General features: G+C 43.8%; 2 protein-coding genes across 9 annotated transcripts in view; one reads left to right on the top strand and one right to left on the bottom strand.

The window, feature by feature from the left end:
• Positions 1-19,624, top strand: part of qrfp (pyroglutamylated RFamide peptide) — a 97,752-nt gene that overhangs the window by 12,519 nt on the left and 65,609 nt on the right. The gene's annotated exons all lie outside the window — the stretch shown is intronic.
• On the bottom strand, positions 2,213-18,067 carry LOC137047629 (uncharacterized). Of its 7 annotated transcripts, XM_067425428.1 has the most exons (10): positions 17,685-18,067; positions 5,835-5,994; positions 4,690-5,579; positions 4,509-4,599; positions 4,305-4,421; positions 4,131-4,206; positions 3,768-4,025; positions 3,447-3,618; positions 2,988-3,136; positions 2,214-2,880 (listed from the first exon to the last, which is right to left on the bottom strand). In XM_067425428.1, the coding sequence occupies exons 3-10, from the start codon at positions 4,926-4,928 to the stop codon at positions 2,693-2,695; spliced, it is 1,290 nt and encodes a 429-aa protein (XP_067281529.1). In that variant the 5' UTR covers positions 4,929-5,579; positions 5,835-5,994; positions 17,685-18,067; the 3' UTR covers positions 2,214-2,692. The 7 variants fall into 7 exon arrangements, with proteins under 7 accessions (XP_067281531.1, XP_067281530.1, XP_067281529.1 ...); XM_067425427.1 differs by lacking the exon at positions 17,685-18,067 and having other exon boundaries at positions 5,835-6,230; XM_067425426.1 differs by lacking the exons at positions 5,835-5,994; positions 17,685-18,067 and having other exon boundaries at positions 4,690-5,267; positions 5,360-5,677.

Genomic DNA, 19,624 nt, shown 5'->3' with positions numbered 1-19,624 from the left:
AGAGAGATAGAGTTGTGGTGTGAGGAGAATCGGTGGAGAATTGGGCAGGTGTCTTGGTGAGTGACCGCAGGGTATAGCTTATTGTGGCTAACGTTGTCTCCATGTTTATCATATTACAGTATCTTTAATAAATCATATTTAGCAATATTGCTGTTGACTTTGTTGTTTTTCAAGAATCCATGTAGATTGTCACCATCTATGCCAGCAACATGTGTCTTAAAATAATTAATTTAGATCCCAGATTTTAAATGAATGTTGTATGATGCTATAGCTATGTAAGCTATAGCTTACATCTGTGACCAGCTAGTCTGGGTAGGGATAGAAATTCTGTGCATTTCTACAAAAACATAGTTTATCGTGAAGTTTTGTAGAAATTGCTATCTGATGTTTAATCAGTAACTGCATTTAGACCTAGGTGTCCGCATGTTCTGAACAACATAACCGGACAGCTGAAATTCCTAGCTTAGTCGGCTGTTATACTACTCACCTTAGTATTTCCGACGGACACAATGTAAATGAGCTCACATGTACTGTGGAGTACGTGTATGAAATCAGTTAGTCTTTCGGCTAGGACGGGAATATGCTGTTCATGTAAATACAGTCATTGTAACAAGGATCTTTTATTGTCACGTGGAGGGATACTGGTTGTAAGGCATGCAGATAAATGCATCTAATTGACAGCCTATACTATACAGGGGGTGTGTGTATAGTATAGGCTGTCAATTAGATGTTAGAATAGAATTAGAATACAGTGCATATTTACCCAAGTTTTAGGAAGTAAGTAGTCTACATGTCGTTTCTTACAAGGTCTTACACCAACCACTTGAGCTACAAGCAGGGAAGGAGAGTGAGTTTATCTTAGCACATTTGTTTAACAGGTGCTTGTGTGGTAGATGTGAGGCTATGCCATCAGCAGTGGAGAGTGTGTGCTCTAGGGAGGTCGACGCCTATTGGTCCCTTGTCCAAAACCTAAATCCCCCAGAAGACATTACCTGCCTCACACTCCATCCAGGGTTTGAAGCATCCTGTCTGAATCCTTTTGTGCTGCAGATAGCATCAGGGCCGGCGTTTGCTATAGGCGAGCTAGGCGGTCGCCTAGGGCGACAATTGTGTTAGGGGCGCGAGCGCGCTCTAGTGCCGCCCATTACTTCACATTAAGCATATAATCGGAACAAGCGAAATACAACATAATGTTCATGAAACATGATCATCATAGGGCGCCCCCTCAGCCACACGTTTAATTACTTATCAACCTGATTATTGGATTGAATTGATGGTGATTATTGATTATTAGTTCAGGCGTTAGGTCAGGCAAGTGCTCATCTTGCGCGTTCATCAAAAATGAGGCGTCTAAACCCCGCGGGTGCACAGGGACGGAAAAAGAGAAAGGAAGAAAATCGAAAGAAAGCCCAGTATAGAGGTTCGTCTTCTTATCTCAGCCAATAAGATGTCAAACAAAATAAAATTACTTAGTATCAATCTTATCAACTAATATTTATTTTATAAATATTATTAATATTGTCACCAAGCTATCCAAGCTATCACTTGCTAGTTTTCTACATAATTACTATACGTATTGCAAACATAACTTCACTGACAATAATCTACAATAACCTACATGGATGTCATTTAAATATCAAAAGCCCAGTTCGTTATGAATATGGATAACGTATGCACGTTAGTTATAAAAAGTACAAACGCTCTCTACGTGAGCGTCGGAAGGAAATAAATACGGCCTCTCGTTTTTTTTTTTTTTTTACTGAAGCAGCCTAACGATAGATACCATATTATTTACATTAAACACAAATATGCTGTATTCACTATATTCTCTTCTGCGGCTGTAGTGTAGTGGTAAGACACATGGCATAAAGATTTGATGCAGATCGATCAGAGGTTCGAGCCTACCTTTTACCACACTCGCTCTATTCCCTTTTCCCATCACATATCAGATCGGAAAGGCATTTATTTTTTTAATAAAAAGTGAGAAAATGTTTGAAAAGTGGAAATAAAGCGTCAAACGTGTTTAATAATAAGTGCTTCTCGGTTAGGGGTAGGCCTAGGAAAACGGACGTGCTGAATTAGAATAGAGACGATAAAAGTGAGTGGAGTGGGGTGGGGGGCGCAAAACTTCATCTCGCCTAGGGCAACCAAAGAGCTAGAGCCGGCCCTGGATAGCATACATGAATTTCAGACAGGAGCATGGCCCTCTTCAAGCCAGCAGACCAGAGTAGGTTTTGAGAAAAAATTATTTCACACTGCAATTCAAAGAAACAGCTTTCCTACACCAAAATATTAAATCCTGTTAAGCAGGTTTTTAAACTGAGTGGTTTCCATATACTTACTATTAAAAAAAAAACTTTGGTGTTGTGTAGTACAGTAGAATATCAGCCAACAGGACATGCAATATTTACCATTGGAATTGTTTACTATGAAAACATGGTATGATCAAAATGTAATAATGTCCCAATCTACACCACAGGCAGTTCCGATACACAGCATACAGGCAGGTTGTCCGCTGGGCGTACGGAATACTAGGCAGAAACATTAGGAAAGCCATACCTTCATGTGTTGTGTCAGCAATAAGGAGGCAGTTTGCAGAGGAGGGACAAACATACAAAGGCTTCCAGTGGCCCCGCTTGGAAGACAATTAATAAATCATAATGAAACAAACTGTACTGGTAAAATTGATCTTTTATTGCATGTTAAAACGTGAGTGTCGTGCAAGATGGAGGCTGACTGCCTCATCCTTGGCAACCTTCTGGACGGAAGAGGTGAGGGGGGGCGGTGCAGCAGATGACAAGACGGCACTGCTTTCTTGTAGGGCCTGTGGTGACTTGCAGTATTCCTCTACCAGAGAGACCATAAGTTTTGTTGCGTATACTTGAGGAGAGAAATGTTTGGAAAACATTTAGTTACATGGTTGACTCACATAAAAAAAGATGGATTCATACAAAAAAGATATTGAAAAACTAAGTGAAACTACTAACCGTAAGATGGTTTCTCCTTGATGGGGTGGACTACCCAGCCACCCTTCCGAAACCGTGGGTAGCGAACAGCGTAGCGTCCCTCACCCTCACTAGTTCGCGCTACATCTCTGTTGCCATTACTATTAAAATGTAGGGCTGCCAAGAGAAGTCTGTACGAGATAAGTAGATAGAACATTAGGTCTCCAAAGCTAACCCAATGCAGTGAAATGCAACAGAAATATGACAATGTTTTCAGTTCAAATGTGTCTAAAACAATGACTCATCTTTTTTATTAATTAAAAAATTAATTTTTATTAATAATTATTATTTTGCAAACAATATGTAATGCTGTTATCAATCTATAACATTTTGGTCTGCTATACAAGACTGCATTAGTTTTGAGCCATATTCATTCTGTCATCATTTCCTGAAAAAAAAAAAAAAAATATTAGTATCAATACTTTTAAGTGATAACACTACCTGCTGTACATCCCAAGAAAAGAAAAGCCAGTGTGTTTGGGAGCAAAGTGCAGAATGAGGGAATGGTAGGCCTCCAGGGAGAACGTCTGATGCTGAGGTGACAATTGTCGAATATCCTTTACCAGTGCTTTCCTGGCAGCTACACTCTCCAGTTTAGTGGCTGCTGGTGATCCTGAATAAAACATATTCTGTCATATAATCTCTCGCATTTTATGACACAAGTAATTATTAGTACATGTGGGGTTACAAAAATTTACAAGCAGTGAAAAAGTTTAGCCTCAAAACATTTGACATCTTTTAACATAGGCTATTATGTTGTACCTGGTTCTAGCCACTCCTTGTTTCTCGCCTCTCCTTCCAACGGTGGATGTGAGCACTTGTTAAATGCAGGAGTGCTGTGTTCATGTATGTCCTGTACATGATTTATCATACTCTGCCATTTTGCCTGCATCTCATCTGGATCTCCTGTAGGGGTGGATGCTGCAGTCCAGTAGAGATGGTTGATGATGGCTGGACTCCACAGCTTCAGATCCTCACAGTCCCTCTCTTTTGCAGCAGCATCCAGTGCTTTCTGTACACCTGTTCCAGAGCAGACAAACAGAGCAGAGCAAATTAATTATTAGGAAAGTGAATTTAACTACAAAAAAGTCTGTTATATAGAACTACCAACATCACAATACATACTTTTCCCAATATGCCAGACATCAAAGAAATGCCTTGTTCCTTTTGAACACATTTTCTCACGTACCCACTTGGCCACCTAAAACACAAATTGATTTTATAGAACTTAGAATTTATTTTGAGTGATACTGTGCCTGTCAATGCTGTTCAGCTTTAGATCTCTCCTAGCATCATTACCTGCCGATTTCTGTCTGTTATCAGAGCAGACACTTGCATGTCTTGGTCCATCAGGAACTGCATACTCCGCTTTAGACCCTCTAGCTCACACCAAGAGCTGCTTGGGACTTCTGAGCTCTGTAAAACCAACTGATTATTACTGAACAGTAACAGTAATATCAGTAACAAAATCAGACACAAGATTTATGTGTGACATCAACTTACTTGGACAAGCTGAACATCCAAAACTTTGTTAATTCGATCCTCAATCAAGGAGTAGCTACCATATTTGGCACAGTGTCCAGGAGAATCTGATCTAAGAACATCAAAAACAGTTACATTTATAGGTTAATGTAAAAACACATTGACCTGTTCTACATCATTGACGTGAGCTGGACCATTCTACCTGCAGTCACCAGACAAGATCAATCCACCCCCAGTCTCCTTCAACTCTCTGATGATCCCCCTCTGCTCATCCCTCCAGGCCTGCATGATGGTAGGGATAGTGTAATAGCGCTGATGGCGGAAAAAAGTGCCAGGACTTATGCACTGCAGTCCAAACAGCTTCAGCATCCTGATTGTCTGAGTAGCCATGCAACCTGAGAAGTGGATGGCACCACTGAGTAAAAGGTTGCAGGCAGGCATGTTTCGATGCACCTTTTCTTGGTTTTGCCAGTAACGCTCAAAACCACAAGTTCCGCAGGCCTGAAAGATGATACAAGATTCAATACTCAAGCAGCTTTAAGATGAGCCAGTAAAAAATCTGTATAGTTAAGACACATATAATTAATATACATACTGCACATTCACAGACTATAATTCAGCTCCTCATAGACAGTTGACAAATAAGACATTACCTGCTTGAATTTTATGAAAATTCCTTCTGGGTGCATTATTTGTCCCTGGGTTTTCCCACAGCATGCAGGGCAAACCGTGAACAAGGACATCAACTGCCTCTGGCAAACGATGAACTTGTCAACAGCACTGAAAACAAGAAAAGGAAAACACACATTAATTCTGAGTATGAAATTTTTTGATACACAATCAGAAACAGTTTCCATTAATAAAGTTTTTACTTTGGGTCACTGAGAGATTCCAGCTCTTCTGGTTCCTCCTCAGAGGTCTCGCTCAACATCTCTTCCCCTGGACTCCATGACATCTCCCCAGAATGGTTGATATCAGAAAATGACCATTCATCATCACTTTGTTCAGGACTGGCCAGTGGAGTTGATCTGCGATGCTCAAACCTTTCAGTTTGAGTCCCCACATCCACCATCTGAGGCTTTACCTGAACACCTTAGATGAAAGAGATTCATCTTAATAATTGTTCACAATTGTTCATTCATTGGTAACACAACATGCACTATCTAATGCAACCCAGTAAAAAAAATATATTTTTTAACATTATGTAGTTCTTCATTTTTAATGTTTACTGTCTGAACAGTGGAAATTACAAAATAGTAACCATGGAGATCATGAACATTTTTGACATAATCCTTATTTGTGATTGTATATGGCATGTATGGTGAATGCTAGATATAAGCTAAATACCCAATGAACGATGTAAACATCTTATGTTGCACTGTGAACCACGATGGACCACTTCTGGCTCAGGGTCCATTGTAAAGATGTCTCCAACTCCATCATCTTCAGGATCTGAAGCGGCAGTTGCACCGCCCCCGTCTTTGCTGGCAGCACTCTCTCCCAAAATCTGAAAACAGACCGAAATCACAACTTTGAACTTAAAAAAAAAATGTAGTCCTTTCATGAAAATCCCCCATTTATGCATTATTTAAAAGACTGCTAATCTTTTCAAAATCTTTTCAAAGCATTCCCTCGCATGTGCCTTGTTGATACCAGCTTCGATTATTTAAAGAAATCAAAGAATTACTTGGATGCGTTTTGGAGATGGTGAAAAGTGCGCGCGCGCTCTGCTCATTCTTTCAGTTAAAGGCCATCTTTCAAGTTAATTTTATAACTTAATTTATACCGAATATTGTATGAAAATGTAAATTTAAAAAAGACATACATAAGATTACATATGTTTTACAACACCCACGGGCAGCAATTAAGAAAAAAAGTGCCTGTTCTAAGCTACGCTCCAAAAACCCGCCCTGTCACAAGGGCAGCAGTTCATCTACATTACTCACCGATCAAATAAGACTGGCGGGCACTAAGACTTTTAGTGCCCGCCAAAAAATCTATTTGGCGGGCACTAAAACAAGTTAAATGCAGGAAAATTCATGCGTGAATTTAACCGAGTAGTAATATGCGAATGCGACCACGTAACATTTAAATTAAAAAAAATAATAATTTTCTGGAACCCTGTCTAAATAGCTCAATAAAATAAGTGTCAGGAGGCTCATGTGCAGCCTCACTGGGTGTAACAAGAGTAAGCTTACGGCAGCTAGGCGGGCTTTCGTGCCATGCCAAGACTAATCCATTATAACATCAAGAAAAATACATTTGCAGAAATTACATGCAGAGCTACATTTGGATGCAACAATTTGTATATGGTATTATAAGACTTACTGCGCAAAGCTCCCTTTTTCGACGCGCAGATTCTCTCCTAGTACTAACATTAACGTTAGACTCTTCACTCCCGCCAGATTTTGCAGGTGGACTTGCATGCACCGATGGCACAGCTCCATTTGCCAGCCTAACCCGCTCTTTTCGTCGAAATCCCATGCGAAATTACATTAGATCTCCTTGGTTGTAGCTGTCCGGTGTGAAGTGTTTTTCACATACCACCGTGTGTCTTGTCAACGAGGAGGCAGCGAAATTGCTTCTCTTTGCCTGGACGAAACGTATCCAAGCACGGAAATCTTTGTGTTTCTTGCTTGGAAATCGGTGGACCCGATGGCCAGACAAGTTGGAGTTGTTGCATCCAAAACAAACACAACAATTCACCATTGTGAAAAATTAAACCTACTTCGATAACGACAATCTCTGTTTCCACCTCTCAGACTACGTAAACCCACACTGAGAGCCAGGGCTGCAGCAGCGCCTGTTTGCCTGTTCTTACGTCATATGACGCGTTCTCTGGGAAAAGGCGGGTTTTTGGAGCGTAGCTTAGAACAGGCACTTTTTTTCTTAATTTCTGCCCATGGGTGTTGTAAAACATATGTAATCTTATGTATGTCTTTTTTAAATTTACATTTTCATACAATATTCGGTATAAATTAAGTTATAAAATTAACTTGAAAGATGGCCTTTAACGCTGGGACCGCTCCGTCAAAAACACACTTCTTGTTGATTTCTTGAAGTGACCGTGGAGATCCACTATTGCGACACGACCAAAGCGTGATGTTGTGACGCTTCTCGTCATTTCTGCGTTCAAATCCGTTCAAATGCAGCGTTGCCTTCCTGGAATGCTGTGCAGGCGCATTAAAGTCGTTTGACGTCATAGGAACCCATAGGAATAAAGTGAAGCGCGGTGCGACAGAAGTGTTGCACGGATGAGTGGATCTGCACCTTGAGAGCAGTGTCTATGGGCATGCATTTGCTCTCTCGCTCTAGTCACGCGCACGCACCCTTCTGGGAAAAGAGCCCGTACAGCCCATACAAGGACCTTCTGCTCTGTCTACGTCAAGCGGTCCCATACTCGAAAAAAAATCTCTGAAACTTGTGAGAAACCGGAAGGAGTATTTTAAGGAGTATCAGAGGTGAAGCATTGATTGACTGATAGACAACTACTCTGTAAGTGTTTGTAACTTTTCTCATTTGATTGTTTGTTCATTTGTTGTTGGATAAGTGTGTCTGTGTAGTGCAGTGGTGTGTATTATTAGTTCTCTATCTGGGAACTCGAGCTGCGTCGAAACGCTGTGAGAACGCCTCTGCGTGAATGCGTCGTGAAGTGCGTGTAGAACCAATCCATCGGGAGACCGATCGTTGCCGACGTGATGACGTCTTCGACCGGAAACTATAAAGCGTCCGCGAACACAAACAGGAACTAGCTTCTGTGCCTTCAGTAAGCGATCTGTGTGAACCTGTCTGTCTATTTGGTGTTTTTGTCTGTCTATTAGAGAGAATTTTCCACCTTTGTTAAATATATCTGATATATATTTTATAAGATAAAGAGAAAAAGGAGATTATGGCGAGTGCGAGGAGGGTGCTTCGGCTCATGTTCCCCGCGGCTCGGTCCCGCTGCTGCCGAGGCAGAGCGGTGGCTTCAGTCGTGGGGTTCACACATGGACCTTACAGAGGGGTTTGAGACGGGCCCAGCCTTATCTCAGCCCTCACCTGTACCGTCCAGTGCCTCGTCTCGGGGTTTGGAAGCCCGCTCTGCGGTCTCTTCCTCCCCGGTCGGGGCACCGGTGCTCCAACTATCCAGCTCTGAGGAGGTGGACGTTGAGAGCATCGCGACTAAAGACTCGCCACTTCAGTCACCCGCTAGTGAGCATTGAGGTTCTCACGAGAGCTGTGGCCAGGTTATATATAAAAATAAAAAACGACTGGCTGGCGGAAAGATCTGAATCCCATCGAAATCAGAGAAAAAGAAATTAGATGAGTGATTCCTGCCCTCTCGTGTAGAGCCTCAACGTCCTGCCGTTCTTCCCCGACCTGCACACTGAGGGGTCTAGTTCATGGAGGAAACCGGTATCATATAGAGTGTTCAGCCCACAAACATCTGCATAAAGTAGATGCCGGGTTGTATATAGTAATAGACACTATGGTTATGAGGCAATGCCGAGGGCCGAAGAGACGCTTGCGAGCCATCTCTCGCCTTCAGCTGCATCGTCCCTGGCATTTCCCCTCCGAAGGAAGTCGGTGCTTACCTCAACACACGGTACCCGTCTTCCTTCGGTGCCCACAGGGGGCCACGCTGCCAACCCTGCCGCAATGTCGGGGCACAGAGGGTCTCCGCGAGCCACCTGAGGGTGGTCCGCCCCCTCCTCGGAGGGCAAGAGAACAGTCAGGTCAGGTGTTCCCTGCCGGTTCGCCGTTTCAGGGCACTGTACTCGCTGCTCAAATTACACCAGAGGCCGGCCTCGAGAGGCTGGTTCCCTTAGTTTCCCCTCCATGGGAAGACGGTGCTTACCTCAGCATACGGTACCTGTCTTCCTTCGGTACGCTCAGGGGGCCGCGCTGCCAACCCCGCCGCAATGTTGGGGCGCAGAAGGTCTCTGCGGGCCACCTGAGGGTGGTCCGCCCCCTCCTCGGAGGGCAGGAAAAACAAAAGGAAATCCTGACACCAGGTAGTCCCCTCCGCAGGAAAACTGTGTTTATCTCTGCCTCTGGGGGCCGTGCTGCCAACCCCCCACAGGCGGTCCCCGCGGGCCACTCGAGGGTGGTTTGCTCCCCCTTCGGGGGGCTCCCGAGCAGTCAAGTCAGTCGTTCCCTGCCGGTCCGCCGCTTCAGGGCACTGTGCTTGCTGTTCAAAGTACACCAGAGGCCAGCCTCGAGAGGCTGGTTCCCTTAGTAGATTTTCTAGACGAATGGAAATGTCTATATATATATCTCATTGGGTCCTGCAGATAATAGAAGGGGGGTACGCCATTCAACTCAAAAGGCGGCCACCTCTCTTCAACGGTGTCCTACCCACAGAGGTGGGCCCGGAGCAGGCTCTGGTAATGGCACAGGAAGTAGAGACACTCCTGTGAAAGGGGGCTATAGAAAGGGTTCGTCCTCCCGGCAGGGAGTCAGGGTTTTACAGCCGTTACTTCATCGTGCCCAAGAAGGATGGGGGTTTCCCCCCGATATTAGATCTGCGCCTATTAAATCGCTCTGTGGCAAAGCTCAAATTCGAGATGCTCACACTCAAACAGATTGTATTGCAGATCAAGTCGGAGGATTGGTTTGTCACCATAGACCTCAAAGATGCGTATTTCCATATGTCCATCCTTCCACATCACAGGAAGTTTCTGAGGTTTGCCTTTGGGGGAGAGGCATACCAATATCGGGTACTTCCCTTCGGTCTAGCACTGTCACCTCGCACATTCACCAAGTGTGTGGATGCAGCTCTGGCGCCGTTGCAGCTGCAGGGCATCCGCATACTCAATTACATCGACGATTGGTTGATTTTAGCTCACAGCGAGCAGATGGCGGTTCAGCATCGAGATGCTGTTCTCGCACACATGGCGAAATTGAGGTTGAGGCTGAACGCCAAGAAGAGTGTGCTTTCTCCGGCTCAGAGAACCACTTTTTTAGGCATGAACTGGGACTCGGTAATTATGCGGGCGCAGTTATCGCCGACACGCATAGCATCGATCTTGGCAGCAGTCAAAGAACTGAAGCTAGACCGTGCAGTCACTGTAAAGCAGTTCCAGAAACTGTTAGGCCTCATGGCAGCTGCGTCCAACGTGATACCTTTTGGCCTGCTGAACATGAGGCCGTTACAGTGGTGGCTTAAAACGAAAGGGTTCTCCCCGAGGGGAAATCCACTCCGCACGATCAAAGTCACGCGGCGATGCCTTCGTGCTCTGGTCATGTGGAAAGATCCTGGGTTTCTGTACCAGGGACCTGTGTAGGGAGCTCATGTTCTTGGCGTAACGCTAACGACAGATGCTTCCCTCACTGGGTGGGGTGCGACCATGAGTGGCCGTTCATCCCAGGGTCTATGGCAGGAACACCAGCGGCTATGGCACATAAATCGGCTAGAGATGCTCGCTGTGTTTCTTGCAGTGAAACAGTTTCTGCCCGACCTCAGGGGCCATCATGTATTAGTCAGGACAGACAACACATCGGTGGTTGCCTATATAAATCATCAGGGGGGTCTGAGGTCCCGTCCCTTATACAAACTGGCACGTCAGATCCTCCTGTGGGCCCATGGGAAACTGCTTTCCATCAGGGCAGTTTACATCCCAGGGGTCCTAAATCAGGTAGAGAACGTTCTGTTGAGGCAGGGGCTGAGGCCCGGGGAATGGAGACTCCACCCCGAGGTGCAAAGATTCGGGAAAGCAGAGATAGATCTGTTTGCTTCGGCAGAGAATTCTCACTGTCCTCAGTGGTTCTCTCTGTCACATCCAGCCCCACTGGGGTTGGACGCCATGGTACAGGAGTGGCCGAGGCTGCCCCTGTACGCATTTCCCCCGATTGTCTTGCTTCCAGGATTTCTGGAGAGGGTACGCCGGGACGGGGCCCAGGTACTTCTAGTGGCTCTGTACTGGCCGACCAGAATATGGTTTTCAGACCTAATATCTCTCCTGGAAGGCTCTCTGATGGAGATTCCGACCAGGAGGGATCTCCTCTCTCAGGCGGGCGGGAGATTCCTGCATCCTCGCCCAGAGTTATGGAAACTGTGGGACTGGCCTCTGAGGGGGCCAGGCTCCTAGAGGAGGGTCTCTTGACTGAGGTCGTAGAGACCATCCTGCACTCCAGAGCTCCATCCACGAGGAAACTGTACGCTCTGAAATGGAGACTGTTCTCTGTATGGTGCAGAGAACGCCACTTGGACCCAGTTAACTGCCCGGTTGGTACAGTGCTGGAGTTCCTGCAGGCGAGGTTCTCGGCAGGGTTGACCCCCTCCACAATAAAGGTGTACGTGGCGGCCTTAGCTGCTTTCCACACTCCTTTGGGTGGAGTGTCTTTGGGAAGACACCCTCTAGTTACACGTTTCCTCCGTGGCACTCTAAGGTTGAGGCAGGTGGCTCATTCGAAGGTCCCGACTTGGGATTTGGCCATTGTTATACGGGGCTTGTCTGAGCCTCCGTTTGAACCCATAGAGGAAGTATCAAAGAAATTCCTCACCCTAAAAACTATCTTTCTGCTGGCCATCTCGTCCCTTAAAAGGATAGGTGACATTCAGTCCTTGTCGGCAGGGCCCTCATGTCTAGAGTTTGCGCCTGGCATGGTGAAGGCTTTCCTTCACTCCAGACCAGGATATATCCCCAAGGTTCCTACGAGCCTGCAGGGTCCTATTACTCTTCAAGCCTTCTGTCCTCCTCCCTTTATGACGTCAGACCAGGAAAAACTAAATCTGCTGTGCCCAGTTAGGGCGCTTGACGTGTATATCCGCAGAGCTTCCCTGTGGAGAAAATCTGTTCAGATTTTGTCTGTTTTGGAGCCCCAAAAAGGGGGCGCCCGTGTCTAAGCAGAGAATGAGCAAGTGGTTGGTCGAGGCCATTTCACTTGCTTATGAAGCGGTCGGACAGCCGTCTCCTCTGGCTGTCCGGGCGCATTCTACCAGGGGTATGGCTGCTTCTAATGCACTTTTGTCGGGGGCTATTAGGCCTATTAGGCTAGAGGTGAAGCATCGATTGACTGATAGACAAGTACTCTGTAAGTGTTTGTAACTTTTCTCATTTGATTGTTTGTTCATTTGTTGTTGGATAAGTGTGTCTGTGTAGTGCAGTGGTATGTATTATTAGTTTTGGTGTATTCTGGCGGTGTGTGTGTGTGGAGGAGTTAGCATTTGTTTGGTCATTGCCACGTTGTGATTGAGCGTTTGTTGGGGGCATGGCCAGCGAGGCATTAAAGCCTTGTGTGTTTGAAGCATTAGGCTAGAGGTGAAGCATCGATTGACTGATAGACAAATCCTCTGTAAGTGTTTGTAACTTTTCTCATTTGATTGTTTGTTCATTTGTTGTTGGATAAGTGTGTCTGTGTAGTGCAGTGATGTGATGTGTATTATTAGTTTTGGTGTATTCTCGCGGTGTGTGTGGGGGGGAGTTAGCATTTGTTAGGTCATTGCCACGTTGTGAGTGAGCGTTTGTTGGGGCGTTCCCAGCTGCTTTCAATAACGATACTCAGGTGTGTGTAAATAGCGTGATAGTCCGCGGCAGCAGAAGCGGCAGTGTGAAGCCCTCCTTGTGTGAAGACCGACGAGTGTAAAGACCTCAACTCTTCCCTGTGCAAGACCGATGAGTGTAAAGACCTCAACTCTTCCCTGTGCAAGAACGACGAGTGTAAAGACCTCAACTCTTCCCTGTGCAAGACCGACGAGTGTAAAGACCTCCACTCTTCCCTGTGCAACTCCTCCCGAGCAAGGACCCTGACAAGGCACTTGAGTATCATTTTCTTTGTCAATATTTGTGTTCGGTTTTTCTAATTCCTATCAGGCCTTTTCTCTGATCTGTATTCACCATGTGTTTTCAAATCTCAACTATTACTACTAGCACTCGTAAATCATGCTCTGTACGTGCGAGACGCCGCAATCCTAATAATTTGCGCAGTCTACAGAAATCCTCTGCTACATTACTCTCTATTCCAATTGGTCTCTGGAATTGCCAGTCTGCTGTAAACAAAGCAGACTTTATTTCATCTAATGGGACTCATTCTCAGCTCAGCCTCATGGCCCTAACTGAGACCTGGATCAAACCAGAGGACACTGCCACTCCTGAAGCCCTCTCAAGCAATTTAACTTTTTCACACACCCCTCGGCCTATTGGGAGGGGTGGGGGTACTGGTTTGCTTATCTCAAATGATTGGAAATTTGATCCCTTACCATCTCTATCGGCCAGTTCATTTGAATTACACTCAATCACTATTGCTCACCCTGTTAAAATCCATGTGGTAGTGGTCTATCGTCCTCCAGGTCACCTTGGTAACTTTGTGGAGGAGTTATATGTGTTACTTTCTAGCTTCCCTGAGGATGGCACTCCTCTGATTCTGCTTGGTGACTTCAACATCCATCTTGATAAACACCTAGCCACAGACTTCAGCACTCTACTGACCTCATTTGACCTTAAGTTAGCATCTACTACGGCTACTCACAAATCAGGTAACCAATTAGACCTCATCTACACACGAAACTGCTCCACGGACAACACTTTAGTTACTCCATTACACACCTCAGACCACTTTCTCATCACTCTTAACCTCATACTGACTCCTGATACAACACGCACTCCTACACAGATTAGCTTTCGGCGTAATCTACGCTCACTCTCTCCCTCTCGCCTATCCACTATGGTTTCATCTTCACTCCCTCCACCTGCTCAGTTCTCAGCACTGGATGCTAACAGTGCTACTGACACTCTTTGCTCCACTCTAAAATCCTCCTTAGACAGTTTTTGCCCCCTTTCATCTAGACCAGCCCGCCCCACCCCATCTGCCCCATGGCTGTCTGATGTTCTCAGTGAACATCGCTCTGGACTCAGGGCGGCAGAGAGGAAATGGCGGAAATCTAAAAACTATACTGACCTTACCTTGTATCAGTCTTTTCTCTCTTCTTTCTCTACAAATGTCTCCACTTCTAAAACAACATACTACCACATCAAAATCAACAATTGCTCTGACTCTCGCACACTCTTTAAAACATTCTCCTCTCTTCTTTGTCCTCCTCTCCCCCTCCTTCATCAACTCTTACAGCTGATGACTTTGCATCATTTTTCACAAACAAAACATCCCTCATCAGCAAACAGTTCTCCTCACCACAAACTGACACGCACATCTCAACAACTAACACCAACACCTTCCATCCTTCTCTCCGCTCTCCGAGGCAGATATTTCTAAACTCATCCTTTCCAATCACCCTACTACCTGTCCACTTGATCCTATACCCACTCACCTCCTTCAGGCCATTTCTTCTTCAATCACTCCTGCACTCACTCACATTGTCAACACTTCTCTTCACACAGGAATATTTCCCACAGCATTTAAAGGGTCATGAAACCCCAAAACACTTTTTTTGAGATGTAAACAGATATGTATAGGCTGCACATCATTGAAAACACTAAGGGTACTCATTAATGGTATTCATATGTGAAAATAGTTATTTTTGCATTTTTCAGAGCGATTTCTGTCTTCCGGTTTGAAAAGCTTAGTCGGAGCAATGTCACAAATGCTGACGTCGGCGCGGCCTTTTCGGCCCAAGTATGGGCTGCTGGGCACATGCTGACGTCGACCGCTCCAAGCGATTCTCGATATATATTCATGATATAAAGCTCATTCAGTCCAATCCCTGCGCTGTAGTATGCATACAAGATTATTTAGTTAATATGCATGAGACAGTCACTTCTGTCAGGCTCGTCTTCCATCATTATTGTAGAGACATGGTGGGGAAGTTTTGGAAGCAGCGTGCTGAAAAGTCACGGAGGAAAGCTAGGCGTTGTGCTGATACGAAATAACGTAGAGGGCGCCGAGCGAGCTGTAACCGGCGCCGTCTGTGGAAGCCTTTGCTACAAAGGCTCGGTAAAGTAAAATTCACCTGAGGAATCGCACGCCGAACCTGCAAGCGTTGACTATCTATGTCAGGAGTGCAAAATAACCCATCTGTAATCTGTAGGCTAATGAACAAAAGCCACGTCCTCTCCGTTTTATTTGTCGTCACAGCCATGCACTAAACCGCATGTGTTCGGGCTCTTAAAGCCGCCTTTCCACTGCACACGACAAACGACCACCGTCGGACCGGAAGTCATTCATTTCCAATGGAGAGTCGTACAGGGATTGCGTGGGGTGCCGACCATATGCGAATGCGGAATTTACGGATCCGATTTGAGCTTCGGATGCGTTCAAATATTTGAACTTGAGCGACTACACCGTATGCGACACGCCAACCGGATGTGATGTATTCCAATGTTGTCCAATCAAATCAGTGTGCGCGCAAGTTGAGAATTATTATTCTTTTGGTTTATCAGGTTTTATTTTGTTTTACAACCTTTTTAAAAATGCATAATTGATGAATATTAAATTATATATTTTTCTAAATAAATCTGCCGAATGGGTCGGGGTCAGTCGGTTATTGAAACACACACACACACACACACACCATCATTATATTCAATGTGTGAATAAGAGTAAACTGTGTTATTTAGTGCTGATATCAGATAGGTCAGCGGCTGCTGTCTGGCTCTTTTTTTTTTGTGTAACGATCGCTGCGTCGCTCGTGTGAGTGTGTGTGTCTGTGAGAGTGAATCACAGTTCACCTTAGTAGTTTATGTGATCTAGTTTACTAGATTGAGGCGGCTGGTCCGGTCCTATGGCTGTTGGAAGAATAAACAGATCAGAGAATACAAAAAAATAAAAACACTTAAAAGACGCAGTGTGTCGTCATGTTTTTGTCTACCGTATATGAGAAGGTTGCGATATGATTCTAGAGAAGTATACAAATGAGACCGCAAGATCTCTCCCATGTTGCCGTGTACGATCATAATAACATTTCAGTGCGACTGCCACTAGGGGGCAAACTCCGACAGTCGTGTCCGAATGTCGCGTGCAGTGGAACGGCGTGCATATTTGGACAAATATAGATTTAGCTGCCGAGTGATAGACAGCACGGATCGTCACGGCAACCCAGCGCGCGTCGCTCTGTGCTTCAGATGCACGGTCGAGACTATGAAGCCTCAAACCCCTTCGCTTTTACCCCGATCTAGAATTACACATCTCTGTCACATCGCATGTTGGGTGGTTCACGTTCTCTTTTCACGTCGGCGCGTTGTTCATCTTGCCAAACAGCGTGCATATTTGGACAAATATAGTTTTATCACGTTTGCAAAATATTTCGTCATGCAGAATAACATTTATTTTCATTTCTCACTGAATTATGCTGGTTTGAATATGAAGAGCTGAATGATTTGCGATCTTTGCTGCACGCCACATAGCTCTCTCATTCGCTGTATTCATCCCTCATTTAATCTCCCTGTGGTAAACAATTCCAACGTGAACCAAGAACATGTCTCAGAACCGCTGTAACTGCTGCTATTGGTATCGCTAATCTTAATGCACCTACTGACACTCCCCTATTTATGCAAACATTCCCTCTTTCCACACAATACCATCCCACCTTTTCACAGTCGACCACTCCCCTTTTAACAAGCTTTTTCAAATCGAAGGTGTGAAAAAACACAGCTGCAGCAGGGGGGTTTCATGACCCTTTAAGCAGGCTTGGGTAACCCCACTGTAGTGTTGTCACGATACCAAAATTATGACTTCGATACGATACCAGACTAAAATACCTTGATATTTTGATATGTGTCGATACCACAGTAAAAAACAAACAAAAACAGATAATATGAATAATATGACAACATAACTTATTATTCAGTGTTTTATTTTTTTTACTAAAAATTCACTTGGCCAGCATTTTCCTGCCCTGGTTCCCTTTATCGAGGGAACTCGCACTGCGTCATCGTAGATGACACATCGGGGAACGCCCTCGGCGCTACTGAAATCATTTGAAAAAGCCCAATCTTGATTGGTGTTGCGTCATGACGTAACGAGTGACGGCATACCCGGAGGTATAAAGGGACGCGCAAATACAGCTATGACCAAATTTGTAATAAATAAAAGTTACAATGTATTAACAAGACTTATGCCTATACTGGAAAAAACACAAACTTACTACATTCTGAAAACAAGCACATCACTATTGTGTGTCAACTCTAACCAAAGCAGATCATGAACATCAGTGTAATGTTGCACGACATCAGTAAATATATAAAACAAATGGTGATGATCACCATCTTATTTTACTTGTCATTTGGTTTTACATAAAAAAAAAAAAAATGTTCAGTAACTTACCAAAATGAATAACAGCATCATCCCAGTCCACAGGTCTCATTTGGGCTGGGTGAAGTTCATCACATGCACTCACTTCCAGCTATGTTGTGATTTGTCTCAGCTGTAATCGCTCCATTGTGGAAAAAAAAAAAAAACTTTTTTTTGTGAAGATAAAAATATGCATGTGAAACATTCTCGTTGCAGTGGTCGCAAAACCGCCGAGCTCTCTTTCTCGTATTATTATCAACAGGTGGTTGTCCTTCCATGTTGATAGATAATTATGTCCAGCATTATATTTTTGCACCAAATTAAAGATACACCTGCGACGCGTCATACCGAGGGCGTGGTTTGAGTGGTGATTAGCAAGCAAACAACACGCGCCAAAGAGGGGGCGTTTTGAGGTTTGAAATCAACCAGGCGCACCCAATAATAGTGTATTGTCCCATATGAAAAAAACCTATATGGTTCATATATAGTGACCATATATGTTCCTTACTTAAATCAGTCAGAATTATCTTATATGTTTAATGTAAGTCCCATATATGTCATACACAAAATCAGACCGTTTATGGCCCATTTCATACTAAAAAACACACAGAAAACTTTTGGGTCATGTATGAATACTGCAAAAATCTTATATGAGTTTTACATGTAAACTGTATGCAATGGTATATGGTATTAGTAGAAAATACATAATATTCATATACAAATCATATAAAGTTCTTATATTGAATCATATGCTAGTCATATTAAATTCATATAGGATTTATTTATATTTTGCGTCATTTTTTTATACAGATTTCATATTTTTTTAATAGGGAAATGGTGTGTTAGCTCTTCAAGTTTATATAATATTACATATAAACTACATATAATAATCATACATGATTTCAGTCAATATTACAACATCTCTGCATATACTAACCATATATGATTTCAATCAATGACATACACAAATTTGTGATGGAAACACTTTTATTTCAACACAAAATGAAACACTCAAATTATACTCCACATGAGTAATTTACAATTCCAACTTGATAGCAAACTGAACTTTGCACAGGAAAAAAACAAAACCCAAAAAACAACAACAAAATACATTGAACACAGTGTCATGGCCATCAATCAAAGATAATTAACGGATTAGTTCACCCCAAAATGAAAATTGACCGATAATTTACTCACCCCCATCTCATCCAAGATGTTCATGTCTTTATTTCTTCAGTGGAAAAGAAATTAAGTTTCTTGAAGTAAACATTCCAGGATTGTTCATCATATAATGCTTTTCAGTTGCAACCAAAATGTTGAAGGTCCAAATCAACGCCGTTTCAAAGGGCTTCGATGGCCTTCATAGCCTCTGCGTGATCCCAGATGAGGAATAGGGTCTTATCTAGTCAAACGATCAGTCATTTAAAAAAATGTTTATACTTTTCAACCTTAATTGTTCAACTTGCTCAGCTCTGCGAAGTGCCAAGGATGACGTAATCACGTGTAAATGGTCACATAGACAGAAGTCCCGCTCTCGTGTTTACTGAGCGCTCGTGTGAAGACTAATAAACGCCCTTTAGCAAAAACACTCAATTTTCAACTTCAAAATCATCCAATATCGTTGTTTTATCTTTTTTTTATTTGCTAGAGGGCATTTGTATTAGTCTTCACATGAGCGCTTTGTAAACACGAAGGTGGAACTGCATTGATTTGGACCTTCAGTATTTTGGTTGCAACTAAAAACCATTATATGATGAAAAATCCTGGAATATTTTCTTCAAAAAACTGAATTTCTTTTTGACTGAAGAAAGAAAGACATGAACATCTTGGATGACATGGGGTTGAGTAAATTATCAGGACATTTTAAAAAATCATTTAAAAAATATCCATATTTTTGACTTTAGACTAAAATATCTTACGGCAGTCAACTGTGCGGGTCTACTTACACCAAAAGAGTGACCTCTGACCTGAAG

This window comes from Pseudorasbora parva, chromosome 19 (genome assembly GCF_024679245.1).
Source record: "Pseudorasbora parva isolate DD20220531a chromosome 19, ASM2467924v1, whole genome shotgun sequence".
Lineage (NCBI taxonomy): Eukaryota > Metazoa > Chordata > Actinopteri > Cypriniformes > Gobionidae > Pseudorasbora > Pseudorasbora parva.
This window is presented reverse-complemented; position numbering and strand designations above follow the sequence as displayed.